Source organism: Lachnellula hyalina, assembly GCF_007821495.1.
Source record: "Lachnellula hyalina strain CBS 185.66 chromosome Unknown contig00264, whole genome shotgun sequence".
NCBI lineage: Eukaryota > Fungi > Ascomycota > Leotiomycetes > Helotiales > Lachnaceae > Lachnellula > Lachnellula hyalina.
Window position 1 is genome coordinate 10,873 of NW_022157378.1, and position 15,171 is coordinate 26,043.

General features: G+C 46.3%; 4 protein-coding genes across 4 annotated transcripts; 1 reads left to right on the top strand and 3 right to left on the bottom strand.

The window, feature by feature from the left end:
• Positions 1-2,032: 2,032 nt before the first annotated feature.
• GUP1 (Glycerol uptake protein) lies at positions 2,033-4,173 on the bottom strand (the record flags this gene model as incomplete). The annotated part of the gene is made up of 5 exons (XM_031153860.1): positions 2,033-2,139; positions 2,202-3,063; positions 3,122-3,706; positions 3,762-3,829; positions 3,882-4,173. The coding sequence occupies 5 exons, from the start codon at positions 4,171-4,173 to the stop codon at positions 2,033-2,035; spliced, it is 1,914 nt and encodes a 637-aa protein (XP_031001265.1).
• A 1,781-nt stretch (positions 4,174-5,954) lies between these two features.
• On the top strand, positions 5,955-7,389 carry ZRT2_1 (Zinc-regulated transporter; the record flags this gene model as incomplete). Its single annotated transcript, XM_031153861.1, has 3 exons — positions 5,955-5,982; positions 6,037-6,198; positions 6,251-7,389. The coding sequence occupies 3 exons, from the start codon at positions 5,955-5,957 to the stop codon at positions 7,387-7,389; spliced, it is 1,329 nt and encodes a 442-aa protein (XP_031001263.1).
• A 1,555-nt stretch (positions 7,390-8,944) lies between these two features.
• LHYA1_G008945 (Reticulocyte-binding protein 2-like protein) lies at positions 8,945-9,707 on the bottom strand (the record flags this gene model as incomplete). Its single annotated transcript, XM_031153862.1, has 2 exons — positions 8,945-9,092; positions 9,247-9,707. 2 exons carry the CDS (start codon positions 9,705-9,707, stop codon positions 8,945-8,947), a joined length of 609 nt encoding a protein of 202 aa, XP_031001262.1.
• Positions 9,708-11,707: 2,000 nt separating this feature from the next.
• On the bottom strand, positions 11,708-13,015 carry fsr4_1 (Trans-enoyl reductase; the record flags this gene model as incomplete). The annotated part of the gene is made up of 4 exons (XM_031153863.1): positions 11,708-12,138; positions 12,186-12,500; positions 12,608-12,832; positions 12,892-13,015. 4 exons carry the CDS (start codon positions 13,013-13,015, stop codon positions 11,708-11,710), a joined length of 1,095 nt encoding a protein of 364 aa, XP_031001267.1.
• Between the last annotated feature and the right edge of the window lie 2,156 nt (positions 13,016-15,171).

Below are 15,171 nucleotides of genomic sequence, written 5' to 3' on the forward strand. Positions count from 1 at the left end.
CAACTTCCCTAGTCAGTCCTTACAACGCGCAAAGAATCTAAATTTCCCCGCACAACTGGGATCTCGGACCATTCTTTCTATCATCAAATCAATCGCACTTCACTTTCCTCTGGACACAGACCTCTCCTTCACTTCAAAACACAAAAACAAATCAACAACCGACTACCACTCGCACTTCCGCTAAACTTTTCCCAAATAGCCCCGCTGAAAAGTGTGGCATAGATGGTGTAGGGGGAAAAAAACCTGCTCTCCTGTTCCCGGGGCGCATTTTGTCGTTGATATCTGGCTTTCTCCTTGATGTTTTTCTTTGGCATGGCCTTTCCTTTTTGTAATTTGCTTCCTTATCCTTCTTTCCTTATTTGACATTAGGAGTGCAAATGGCTTGGTAACTCGAACGCCGGACAACTATGGAAACACCCACTTCAATTATTTCTGTATCTTCTCATGCCAGCAGATGTCGAGTTACTTTCATACGCAAATTAAATCTTAGGCTTCAGTCTTCTTGGGGGTTATGCGGGCGTTTTCTCCTACTGCAAAATCGGTTCAACGATCTAGGAATGAAGCATACTTCAACAGTATTGCTGTCGCGACGGAGGGTTGGAATCAAAAGTGTTTTTTTGGAATTTGGGTGCGTTATTGAGTCTGCAATTATATTTTATTGTCCCAAACCAGAAGCAATCGTGCGCATCTCCGTCGTATTGTACTGTGAAACTGCTGGTAAAATCTACGCACCCTGGTACTACTCGTCCAACTAAAGCATGAACGTAGTGTTCCCGTAGGAGTTCCCCAACTAATACACACCAACATCCACATATTAGTCCTTGACCATAGTACCTTATATTCTAGCTCTGAATTACGTTTTGCTCTAAATCATCCTTTACTTAATCCTTCTTCCCCTCTATTATAACCTTCCTATCCTCCTACGGCGCAGGCTATGGACACTTCGTAGGAACATTGGACACCGGGCTACAATCCAAAACGTTGCTGATTTCCCAGCAATTATTATCTGCGCATCTGCAATAGTTCCCAACACCACTACACAGGGAAGAATAGAATCCATCAGCAGGTGTTTTTCTCTCGTCATATTCGACATGGACTCACTTCTCTGGATCAGCGGCGTTGTAGCATGGGTATTTCGAAGGTCCTTGAAGGTCTGCGGTATCAGCGATCGGAATCCCATGCGCGAGTCCTCTGGTTGCGAAGGTAAGAGTGAAGAGACTGGTTAGGAGGGTGTGGTATTGCATTTTGGGGTGAGTGAGGGGTGAGTTCGAGATGCGGGTTGGGGTGGACTGTGATGATGATGAGGATGAGGAGCACGAATTGAACGTTTAGAGAAAGGGTTCGAATCGCTACATATATAATACGTTGCGAAGTCCGGGGGTGGCAACCGTGTGTCGGGTAGTACGTGGTATATCGTACGTACGCTGTACTACTATTCTCACCTGTCGGTTTTACAAAGTCTAACTAAGTTTCTAGTGGGACGTAATTAGTGGCATTGAAGAGACTTAATGGCTGGGTCTTTCGGGGTCTCGTCTCATATGATCACAGTGTTTTAGTCCCCAGTACGCAAACCTGTGTATCTAAACTTGACCTGTCGGGAAAGCTTCTCGTCATGTCGTCGGAAAGCCTCATAGGCACTTGATAGTAGAGTAGCTCTTACTTCTTGAATCCATCGAATAGTTGCCTTGTGTGATATGCGTATTTATGTTATAACATAGAAATAGCCAGAGACGCAAGAGAGCGTTTGGTTTCTTCTATAGTACAGCCTCATTGGGTACCGATGCTTCAGCGTTACCTTGCAGTAGCGCTTGCATTTCATGGCTGTGGAACCTGTAACGCTGCCCTCAGACCTTCAATCCAGAATTGCTACATGGTTACTCCAAGGCTGGTCCAACCTCTGAGGGTCTAGACCCCTTGTATGTCCCGGGGAGGACCTATCAGAGTTGAATTATCTCGGGCGAATAATTACATTAAAATATTTTCATTTGCATTCTACTAGATACTTTGCTCCCACAGCAATAATATACTTTCTTCAGCATCTGAGATAAATGCCTTTCCGTGCCTCTCCTTGCCGTACCTCAAACATGACCTGTATTCCCACAAAAAGCACCGATGATGCTGTGACTAGGAATGTCATACCTATTTCGCCACCGTTAGCAAGTGTCTTATAGCAGGCGAGAAAATTGGGAGAGAAAACGAACCCGAAAAATCCTTAAATATCCCAGAAATAATACGTTTTAACCCATCCACGCCAACCGCAAACCCAACCAAATTCGCTATCATCATCATCATCAGATTACCCACCGCCCCAATGCCACAAATCACTCTATATGCCGTCTTTCTATCCTCCCATTTCCGTGGCGGGAACACATACCCAGCGATAGCTTCCGGTAACATGAAAAGCACAATCAGCCAGCCCCAAATGAGCAAGTTTAATTTGATGTCATGCCATAACGCCACAAATGTGAACACAGTCAAGTAGTTGACAAAGGAGCGAATAGTTGAGATCCAAGTCGAAGAATCCGCGCCGCCCATCGGAATGTAAATGTAGCGTATCAACCAGCGGTTGAAGGACTTGTGCCAGCCACGCCAGAAAGCGATTGTGGAGGGGTTGTCGGACAAACATCGGAGCATGTTCTCGGGCGGGTCAATCCCATCTATCAGCGACCAGAGACGATGGAACCGCCATGGAATGAGTAATTTCAACCACAGGATATGCAGGTTGAAATATGAGAGCAGAGACAGTTGAGCTGGAGTGTAGTCGTCCCAGTTCGGATTTGCTTTGGAAATTGCGACGCAATAATCGAAATGCAGGACAAGCTCCATGGCAAGGAGCACGAGCAAAAAGCGCAAGCCGTATTTAATGGTACGCGCCGTTTCGATTGATGCAGGAGGGTACTTGAGTTGAGAGATGTAGTCATTGAAGGTGAGGATCGGACCGGTGAGGTATAGGGGCGCGTAGATTGTGTAGGCAACGTAGTTGCGGAAGTTGAAATCTTTCGTAGGCGCTGGAATGGAGACTCGATCGCGCTCAGAGAGATTGGCGGGGTCGAGTTGTTTCTTCTTATGAGTATTAGTAATTATTTTGCAGTCAAAGGACGTAGACTGACCTCTATTAGACTCCCCCCCTCGCGTCTAGACTCCAGTAATAGTCCAGATCGTACGAAATGATTCTCAATACTGTCAAGTTGAAGAGAACATGCCATCTAGGTAGAATACCACCATGGCTATCAAGCCACGCTGCCCAGGCATGTAACAGGCTCCCCGAATGGGCTCCGCCATATTCAATTGGCGAGAAATAGATGGCCATCTTGCTAAACTTGAATCCATCTGAAAGCTCATTTGCAAAGAGCGTGCAAATATTGAAGACCCAAGTTGCTGCTGGAACGTATTTTCGAGGGAGCCTCGTTACCAAAGAGTAGTTGACAGATAATATCAAGAGAATCTTCAAGGCGGAAAAGCCGTGCAGCGCTGCTAGGAATATAAATGCCCATCCGAAGTCGAATGACGCGCGTTGCTCCAGTCGGTCATCCGCTTCTGCCGCAGAAATGTACGTGGATTTCCCATTCGGTCTTGGGGAATTGCTTCGTATAGGTAGGGGCCGTAATGCATTATAAACTTTTCGTAGAAGTGGATGAAAGGTTACGAGGATCGCGAGATATGGCAGGTTTCTTCGGAAGCTCGAATATTGAGCGTCAGAAAGATCCTGTTGGTGGTCAGCTTCCGCATTTCATCTGCTGCTTCGATTTAATTTCACCCACAATCTTGCGACCCGGAACCCACCCAGGGGATAGCCATGGCTCGAATTTCTTGTAATTGGGATCTGAGGCTGCAGGGAGGTCAGCGCCTGTTCGCACACATTGGTTCTCGAAGATACGAACGTCTCGACACATCATACGCGATCCAGAACATATATGGGACAATAGTTAAGAATACAAAATAGTAAAAGTAGAATTCAGGGGTATTCCATTTCGAGGGTTGGGCCACGGGGCGTCCATGGCGATCTGTCTTGACGCCAGGTGAATATACAGAGTCGTCTCTCTTGGATGTAGAGGCCGCAGGGCTGAGACGTGCATCTATGACAGCCTTGTAGGGCGTAGAGGAAGAGCTGGTAAACCGGGTATCAATGGTGTCCAGAGCATAAATGCTCCGGATATAGGAGAAGATGCTCATTGCGAGGGCATTGGGTTGGTCGGTTGGTGTTGAAGATGGTTGAAGGAGTAGAAAGAGGCAAATCCCGGTTGGTGGTGGTTATTGTTATTCAAGGGCCGTATAATGAGCGTGGTGGAGGGAGAGGTGAGGTGAGGTGAGGTGTGGTCTTCCCTTTCGTCCTGTAATCGCCGTCGTGGTCCTACGGGGCCTCGTATTTGTTTTTCCGAAGGTTGCGTTGCGATGCGGTTCAGACACCCGCATGAATTCCCCATAAATTTCATTAGTGCGAAAGACCCCTGTCCGATAACAACGACTACCTCACCTCAGCTCACCTCAGTCTCACCCTTTTAGCCTGCCTCATCTCACCTTCATTGATTTCACTCCCCATCGCGATTTGGCTTTCACTCCCCAGCCAACCCTACCTATGCCAGACATATTTGTTTTTACGAAATCTGGCTTGCAAAGTTCATTAATCTTTGTCATTTTGCCTACTGGTATTGCTATTCTTTGCACGCATATTTTCAACTTCGGTTCTCAAGGAGATACTTAAAGTGAAATATTTATGTTTGCCGGAATTGAGAATTGAATTCCCTTTCTAGAGGTTATATACCCTTCTAGAGATGGCCTCAAGCCGTGAATAATTAGATTTATATATATCCGTCGAAGAAGCACTGCTGCAGACGTACAGCCCACTCGTCATCGGTGTGGTCGCCCCTCGAGGAAATGGCTTCTTAGACTCCCTGGGTTTGTGCCGAGAGACTCTGCCCTGCACTAAGGGAGTTCTCATTGATTCATACTGTCCATGGATCTTACCAAGAATATGGCAAGGCATATTGCATTGCTAATTGCGCCAAGCTTCAGCTCATCCCTATCGACCGCGAAGTCCGGCACGCAGAGCTCAACTACAGGAAAGCTCCGACTGCGCCGGACGTATGACCAATTTGCTACATGAAGACTCTATATTCCAATGGTTCATCGAGGGAGGCGGAAAATTTACAGCTTGCGTTTCAAAGAGGACCATGGGAAAGATGAGACGAGATGGCAAAATATCGATTTCAAAAATTCGATGTTGACCGAGAATTACGACGCAAAGCGCTGGGTAGCCGAGGAAATATAGCTGGCACCAGTGAACATAGAGCCCTATAATGTGCTCTACTAGATGGAGGGGAGACATGAGGAGCAGGTCTATTCCTTGCTCGACTGAGTCTGAGCGAAGAAACCAACTCCATGTATAGATGCTACGAACAAGCAGACATATGCAATGCCTACCTAGCCGACATTGACGCAAGTATGGAATTCAAAAACCATTTGGCGAAGGCTGCATGGCTCAATCAGCGGTAGGTATGGCAAAAACTAGTTGCTCCTGTCAAATGATGTTCTTCGGCAAGGACTGGACGGCCGTTGGCAATATGTGGGAGTTGCCCGGCACTCTTTCAATTATAACGGGTATTGCAGATCATATTTTAGAAAACCCGCAGTGATTGGTTGATAAATCAGCCAGTTTGCAATATTTACCTAAACTTGAGTACAGTTGCAGAAATAGCGGCTGTTCCAAGACTTCTTGTGAAGAGACTGAAGAGATCAAGAACGTAACTTAACAGACTTTGGCCATTGTGAAATGTGAGATGCTCTGGGATATATAGACCAAGGCGCTAAGCCTAAGGCGGGTGTTAGCGACATCCTTGTTTGAACTCCCCTCCCTATCTTTCGGAACAGGACCATAGTACAGCATATTCCGGATATACAGGACAGATACACAATGATCTTACGATCTATTCGAAGGTGATAATTTATAGAGAACGATGGTCAATTCCAATACTAAGAATCTTGGTAAGCACAACACGAGTTGGCTCCACGTACAGTAATGGCAGCTAACGGTTACAGCACCGTCATGGTCCAGCATCACGACAGATTTGCTACGAGCCGAATTGGCAAGACGAGATGAAGATGTTACGAAACCTCAGTGCGGATCTGGAGTCAAGGGAAGCTATAACACCTCGGCACATGTAGGTGCGCTGGTATTGATCCTCGTTCTCAGTACAGTTGGTAGGTCATCCACTCTGCGGGCCGCATATTGCACTTGCTGACTCGCTGCAAGCCTGCGGATTCCCTCTGGTATCTCGAAGATCTTCGAAGAGTGCCGGGCCTGGCAGATTTATATTTATATCCCAGCATTTTGGAACAGGTGTGCTCATAGCTACGGCCTTCGTCCACCTCCTCCCGACCGCCTTCACATCCCTCTCAGATCCATGTCTGCCACACTTCTTCAGCAAGGGCTACAGGCCTCTGGCTGGATTGATTGCTATGATCTCCGCGCTGATCGTGGTTGGGTTGGAGATGTTTTTGACCGTAAGAGGGGCTCGACATTCGCACTCGCATGAATGGAATGTTGTACCGGATGCAGAGGAAGAACACAACCATAATACAAATGGAACGACCCAACCAAAACGAGAGAAGTTGAACGGAAGATTAGGAAAATTGGGGTTGAATCATCGACCAAAGGATATTGCGTTGGAAGATATGGATGCGACTGAAGGACTAGTTGCGGGCGTTTCCCCTCTCCCAGTCGCAACACCATCTCCCAGACACGAAACAAAAGCCAACAGATACGATGATGCGAACGGTGACAACTCCGACTCTGATCTGGACCTCGATGAACTCGACCCAACTGCCCAAGCATTCAATCCCCCGTCCGACGATGCCGAAGCTCCCCAACCGAACAATGTCCTTTCCCCCGACGACGAACGCAAACGTCAGATCCTACAATGCCTTCTCCTCGAAGCCGGTATCCTCTTCCACAGCATATTTATCGGTATGGCTGTATCCGTCGCTACTGGGCCCCCCTTTGTCGTCTTCCTCATCGCCATCGCATTCCATCAATCCTTCGAAGGACTCGCTCTCGGATCCCGCATCGCAGCCATAAATTTCCCTACGCGTTCTCCCAGACCATGGCTTATGGTCCTCGCATACGGCACAACGACGCCAATCGGGCAGGCGATTGGTCTCATCGTGCATAATCTGTACGATCCGCAAAGCGCGGCAGGATTGCTGATGGTGGGATTCATGAATGCGATTTCAAGTGGGCTATTGTTGTTTGCCGGATTAGTTCAATTGCTTGCAGAAGACTTTTTAAGTGATAAGAGTTATGGGATTTTAAAGGGCCGGAGGAGATGGGAAGCTTTTGCAGCTGTGATTGGTGGCGCGACTCTAATGGCTTTGGTGGGGGCTTGGGCATAATATCTAGCAAATGCATTGGGAGGCGTATAGGAGTGTTTAGATAGACGGATTCTTGGTTAATGTATTTTCTTATTTGTATATGGTCAATTCGGATATTGTTGTCATGTCACTTCGTTCGCCATGCGTCAAGTGGCCTTATCTTTTTTCGAAAGCTGTGCTCCCAATTCCAATGCCTTTTAACTCGTGCAGTATTTCATTTCATCACAGCACGTCGCATACCCCTCCAACTACCCGGAATCTTGTCCTTCACCATCAAACCCTGTCGAACACTACAGCTAAATCCCAACACAGCAGTGCCATCCTGTGGGGCCTGTTGATGGGCTTTGAATGTGTTGAGTATGTTGCAAAGTATCGTATGATCTCCGGTGGCATTAGTATGCTTCTAGTCAAAGGTCACTTAAAAATACCTGTTTTATTATACGTGCAGCAAAGCAAATCCCGTATTAGTGTGGTAGGCAATCAAAACAAGTTTTGCTCAAATTACCAGAAGGGCCCAAGGGGGTCAAATATAGGACTTGCGCATAACGATCCGGCCCTGACTTGAGGCCAGTCGTGCACATATTTGGATTAACTATTTGACTACCGCGCTATTTAAGACCATGCGGACTGTGCCGAGGTTAATCGCTTTACTGTCGTGGTGCATAGGGATAGATTTACTAATAACCCGTATTTTGCACAAGCTTGTAAAGATATAGAGCATTATTGATCATTTGTTAGGGCTGGTGGAAATGTATGAGGTAGGCAAAGCTTTAAGAAGGAACAGGGCAGCTGTTTAGGGGGGTAAGTTTAGCAAGATAGAAGAGATCTAAAAGTCATAGGCAGAAATATACTATGAAGCATTTTATGAACATACAATAGACCACTAGAATGAACATCTCTGCTCTATAATGAAGTTTTTGAGTAGCATTCTATTTCATCATAATTTGCAACTCTAGTCGTCGTCGTCTATTATAAATTATAGTATTATTAATACATAATCCTCGCTTATGCCCCTTAATCCGGCTAGTGAAGTGATCATTGTGATACCAACATAATTCAAGCCAGTCCTCAGAATTCACCGGTGATCTCCTGATTGCTTGAATAGCACTTTCTGGGAGGCTAACACCAACATATTCCCCACCTACAAAGCCATTGATATTGCAGTGTTATCCTCCCTGCATTCCCGTAGCTTTCTTTTATCAGTCTTTCTTGTGCATCTGTTTGAAATGCTGTGAAAACCCGCTGGGGAGAGGACGAGTACTCAGCAGCATAGCGATACTGTCGTGGAAGCCGATTCTGTCCTAGTTGCCACCGGGACATGCGTGAATTCCGAAATGGGTTCCAGGTAGCTGATTAAGACAGAAAAAGGTGTATGGGTTTGCCTGTATCTGACACCGTGTCGCTGCTGTGCACGGCCAGGAGTACTGCTGGAAAAGCCAGCCACACATGATATGAACGTAAATTCATTCGACATAATCCTCATCTTGCCCGAGTGTCATGAGTGTGACTCGCCGCTGGAGCTCTCTTAGCTCTCCAAGGTGTATTTCAAGACTCATCACGTGGTAATGATTTTGCTTCACCCTTGAGATTGAGCCGGCGCTTGTCCATTCCCATTCGCAGTCGCGCTATTCTTCCTGGGAGCGGCGATAAATGAGATTTTATCTCTGCCTTGTTTCGCGGGCATGGCGATTACTCTAGCGAAAGCTTCAGCAGAGGCTTCATGACTGTAGAGAACGGGGAGTCAGCTTTACCGAAATAAAAGTGTATAGCAGCAACTCAGGAAGCGCAAGACATATCGACGGAACAGTACAAAGCTTTCATAAGACCCTCAAAGCAAGCCGGAATAGGATATGAATGAAGAATTTCCAATTGTCTTACTCTTGGAGTCGACGCTGATGCTCCCTCACTCTCTGCTGATGCCTCTTGATTTCCTCCTGATGAACCCTCAGTTCCTCCGCATGCTTCAAAGCTTCCGCCTCATAGTATTGTCTCATCTCGTACTCCTCCTGAGCGATCCTCTCTTGCTCTTGCTGTATCTTCTCCTCGGCCTCCAGCATACGCTCGCGTTCTTCCTGCATCCTGTCGTACTCCTTCTGCCGTTCTTCCGCTTGTCGCTCATACTCGAGCATTTGAGGGGTTCTTGTGCCCCGGGCTCCTGCTCCTGCATTTGGTTGCGCCATGCCGAAGCCTGGTAGAGTGTTTGCCCTGACTGGACTGCTGAAAAATGGCGTCGTGTCTCGTGTACCGGGACTTGTCGTTTCCGAGTCAGACGACGTCGAGCTTGTGCTGTTGCTCTTGGATCTGAAAACTTGAGTGAGAGGAATTCGCGATAGAGACATCGGGGTCAGAAAAAGCCTGCTTTTGAACCCATGAGAAATTTGTTGTATGAAATGTTATGCCACTTGGACCATGGGGGGTAGAGTATCATATTTTATGGCACCGGAAAAATGTCTAGCGCTTTTGACATAATAAAAGGCTAGAGATATTCCGTGTGAGATCATTCCTAGGTTCTTAGCCCATCATGGGCGGTTTCATGTTTCCTTCTCCTGTCTATTGGATCGCGGAAATAGAGTTGGTTGCGATGAGACGTGCGGTGCCTCAAGTTCTACAGTCGGAACTTGATCATACAAGCTTTGACCCTCATGGAAAGCTTCAGAAGACGCCACATACCAAAATCTCCTATACTTGGAGCACTGGTCAAACGTACGATCGCCATGGGCCGAAAATTCTTACCACCGATATAGTAATGTCTAGTCTTGAGACACATAGCCACTGTTCTGAAGCGCCCCGTGGATGCGGGTGGCGGCTGCGGGCGACTGCCAAATCGTCTGATTTCCAGCCTTCACCTGCTCCACATATCTAGTACGTGGGACTCCCTCAGACCTGCCTGCATCAAGCCTGAATCAAAGCCCCAAAGGTTAGATAACTCGATGTTGTATTAACCAAATTCATAATTGGAGAGTAAATTATATTTCATAACAGATCTCCAGCATACCTAATTCTCGTATGCATCGTCTATCTCCTTGACCTTCCACCTCTTTACGACCTCCTGGAATTTTGCATTGCTCGCGGTTCCCGAATATCGGAGTCCTTATTATTAGGTAAATCTCTGTCTGTCTCATTGAGAGTCCTGAAGCCATCAGTCGCATTCCGGCATTAGTAAACGCCAATCAATGGCTTGCAAAAGTCCTGTTCTTTCCAGTTCCATTTGACTTTTAGTCTGGGAGAATTACTCGGAATCCAGCGACCTCTCCTCATGTGAGCGCTTTTATAGTTGAGGAATTGCACGTCTTATCGAGGAATTCTCAGCTACGTTTCATCTGAGCTTTGCTAGCCTTTGAAATTCTCATTGAGTCTTCAGAAGCCAATCTTTTGAGTGTCGCCTGGTATTTTCAACGTTGCAGACGATTGGATGGATTGAAAGGCATTTCGGCCAACTCAAGCAATTTCATCTGTTCAAGTCGATCGCCGCTTCATGTTTGGCCGACAAGTGTAAGGTCACTTCCTACGAGTCATCCCCAAACCTCCGATCTGCAATAGTTGCCGATTCTTAAGCACTGATATGCTGAAAGGCAAAGTTGTCTTTGCTGAAATTCGGAGAGACTGGAAGCTGGCATAGTATCCATGCAAAGAACCGCTAGTGGCCTGTGAAAGGGACCTGAATTACTACGGTAATCTCAGACGACATTTTTTCAAATTCGCTTTCAACACAGTTGGTCAGCGTCGCCACTCTACATAGGCGCTACTCATCCCCGCCTCAACCTCCGCTCAGGTTGCTCAATCACGTCCTGCTCTCCCTCCTGGTTACCAATCTTTGCATTCGGGTCATTCCTGGTGAGAACTCCAGCCTTAATAGTATCTCTACTCAGTGACACTGTTTGTCGCCGTTCATATATATTCGGTGAGATGTTAGTCGAAGAGGTATATAGGCAGCGAAGTGTAAGTTAATTCGTGCAGAAGTAGCATTGCAGGTTGCGCTGAGAATTCGCGGAGATCGCTCACAGCGGCCGCACACGAAAATCAAGCCTCAGGAATTCAACTTGGCATCAGCGCCACCCTATCTTCTCTGCACATCCCTTGCTTACAGGTCACATAGGAATTATGAAGAACGCCAGCAATAGGAAGCAGCACAGACCGTAATACCCGGAATCATCATCTCATATCAACTTTCAATCTCGCTCTTTCTCATAGATGCTAAGAAAAGCTACGGATAGCTAGATGCAATCCAGCGCTCTGGGCCTCTCTCCCTCCGTCACCACCACCACCATCAAATCCACCTCCATTGCCACGCATCCGTTTGACTGCCTCCGATGCGGCCATAATCGCTGAGATTCCATTCTTAAGTGGCAACTTTGAAAATATACTTGAAACCCTTCGCCTTACCTGCTTTTAACATCTTCAGCCCCTCTCCCACCCCTTGCAAACCCCCGTCCACAACCTCGAAAGGATGGCCAGTCAGCCTTCTATCTGCTAACATCCTAGCGACATATCGAAAGAACACGTAAGTCCACTCTGGATCAGTCTTCACAAATTCTATATCCGTCGGTTGCTTGACCATTCCAGGACGATATGCTCCCGAATGTGCGGTTCCGACATATGTGTAGACCACTTTAACACTTTCTGGTATACCTTCATCATCGTACCTGTTGGCACCCGAGACGACGGATAGAAATGATTTTTCTGCGTCCGTGGAAGGCAATAGCATCTTAGAGACTGGTATCCAAGTTCCATCTCCGGAAATGGTATCAAAAGCGTGGTGGCATTCCAGGCCTAGATCACAAAGTCAGCAATGCTCTAACGTAACTTTAATGACCTACCATTTAATTTTTCCTTCACCAGTCTCTTCATGTCTTCAGCTCCTACGCGGTAGTCAACTAGTGCGTCGCCTTTGGAATTGTCTAGTAATGGACCAAGGTGCCAGGAGCTTGAACCTGCGATGGCAATGATAGGGTGGATGTTTGAAGCACGAGCAAGCTTGACTGCAAAGGTTCCAAGAGCGCCAGATGCGCCGTAGATTATCAGCGGTAGAGGAGGACTCTCCGAAGATCGTGGGGACCAAGGTGGTGGGAGGCCTTGACGGCGGAAGAGGGTTATGCCTGCGGTAGTAATCACGAGAGGAATGGTCGCCGCTTCTATGTGGACATGTTAGAAAATGATTTGATATAAATACAATAAGATATGCCGTAAAAACACAAAGAGGGATTCCTTTGGAAGGCTTGGAAACTCAAGGATGACATACCCTCAAAGCTCGTTTCATCCGGAATCTTGAACACCGTATGATACGGCGCAACAGCGTACTCAGCAAAAGCGCCATGGGGACTCATCATAGGATGGAAAGCAGCAACACGGTCTCCAACAGCAAACTCTCTGGTCTTGGTGACCTCTGAACCCAGCGCGTGGACAGTTCCGGCAATGTCATCGCCGCTGTTGAGCGAGATATTGAGAGCTGTTAAATGCAGCCAGTCTATATTTTTGATGTCAAAATCAAGACGAAAAAGTGGTAAAAGGGGGTTGAGCAGTAACCTTTCACATTTGATCCTGCTACAATGACCTTTATCACGATTTCCTTAGGGCCTAGCTCTGGGATCGGAACTTCGTGGATTTCGATCCAGAGCTCAGGTGTTGGATGAACAATGACTTCTTTCATTGTCTCACTAAAGCAAGCTTCTAAAACGTGGATAATTTTATCTTGACACTTCCAAATTAATGGTATCCAGTTGAACTATGTTGATATGGCTATCTCAAACCCTAGAGACAAGGTTGACGGTGATGGATTGGGTTGAAATAAAACTCCTAGTAATTAGGAAATGAGTGAGGGTTGTGTCCCTTTGCAAGATTCGGAGGATGTAGTTCATTTTAAGCAAGGGTGTGTGGTTTGCGTGCGTTGTAAGCAGGAATATAGCAAGCCATAGAAGGAACGTTGCAAGAACCTGGCCAATGAATTTATTTTCGTGGCGCGGTGGCTGTCTCCTTTTTCGTCGGCAATGCTCGCTTACTAAAGCTCAGCTGGGTAGGTGGCTGATGACAAAGTTCTTTTGATATGTCGTTTAGTAGTCTATTCCACATGTTTCCCCAAATAAGCAAATAATCTGCATTTGATAAGTTGTCTTAAACTGTAATATACTTTATAAACCTCAAATTTTCAGCTTGTAGAGCTAGTCTTTCACGTTATGGATCTGACTCGTTTCTGGAAGTGGCCCGTGCTCTTGAGGTTATTCCAACTTCCACTTCTATACTTCTAAGCTTTTCTCTTGGTAGTTGTCGTAGTTAATAAAACCCTTATATTGATACTCTACCGAGCAGTAACACAATCAGCAGTGTGCATTCTGGTAGCATGGTCCGCTCTTTTGGCAAGCCTCTTAGGTCGAGTTTTATATTTAAGTGTTGACATGAGGGGAAACTACTTCTGAACTTAGCTTGATCGTGAAGTAGAATTTAAGGCTGGAGTAGATCTGGAGCAAAACGAAAAAGAGGAAAGCGAGGTGGGATCTGAGAGAATTCCTCTCTCAGGTGGTAGTAGCAGTGCCGAAACATGCAGGATAGAAGCTTCCCAATGTAGGTCGTTTGTATTATAGATGAAGAAGCAGTTTCAAGAATCCGAAACGTACTTTTATACTATACTATTCGCCTTTAACCCACACCCAAACCCACCTTCCTACCCACTCTACTCTACTCCACAATCCTTCCAAAGTAAACATTTCACACCTAGCATAATACCAAGGAGATTGAAAAATATATAAGCAACACTTTCTCTCAACGAAGACAATAACGAAAATCAAATCACTATAAAGGCGAACAATTCCGGGAGTATGGAATCGGCATATAGCGCTCTATTAAAAAATACGTATTCTTCCTAGAAAAGCAAATTCATATCGCAAGGGATAGAATTTTGTAAATAAAAGGAAGCAAGTGTTAAACGTGAATGCAGTATAGGGATTGCTGTCAAGGAATCTTTTCTGTCAAGAACCACTAGCATTCAAAGCAGCTAGAATTTAACAACGCATCGCGCATCCTGGAACCCAGAAAATTGCCGCAGGAGCAAAAGAAGTATAAGACCTTAATACCTACCTACCTACTTACTTACCCACGCATCGACATGTCAAATCCAAGCTCGGGGCTTCCTTCTACAACTACCTTTTCAAACTTAACGTCGCAAGGTGATCATTTATACACCTACATTCTTTTCCTTTCAAGGAAGTGAATACCTCTCGCCCCAATCCCCAACTCTCACTCCCCAACTCCCCTCCGCAAAGTACCGCAAAAGCCTCCCAACTCAACTCATTATAAGAAGCCCCCCTCCACTCCAGAAAACGCATCCAACCGAAACAGCTATTAAAAATGATATCAACGAGTGGCTATCCACCAGTGTTGCATTTCACAATCACAATCACGCTCACGAAACACGCAAGATTACCTGCTACCTACATATACACGCCCTCCTCCCTCCCCTTCCATCGAACCAGATTTCTGCACTCTAAGGTGTCTATCCGAGAGAGACGTTCATTCATTGATTCCTCCATACCTTGCTGTCAAGCAAACATTCGTCGTCAAACCAATTTCATTCATTCACCCATTCTTTTGTTTATTCAACCCCCCACCATACCATCATAATCGCCATCTTAAACCCTCGATTCTTCCTTCCTTGCACTATAACCAAGTCCAAGTCGTCCGTCAGGTCCTCGGTCTTCAGAAGAACGACGCACGCACGCATATAATGCTGTAGACACAGGAACGGTTTACCCGACTAGTTGTTAGGTGTGAGATATGGAGGGGGATATATATATATAGACTGGTCTCGGTAAA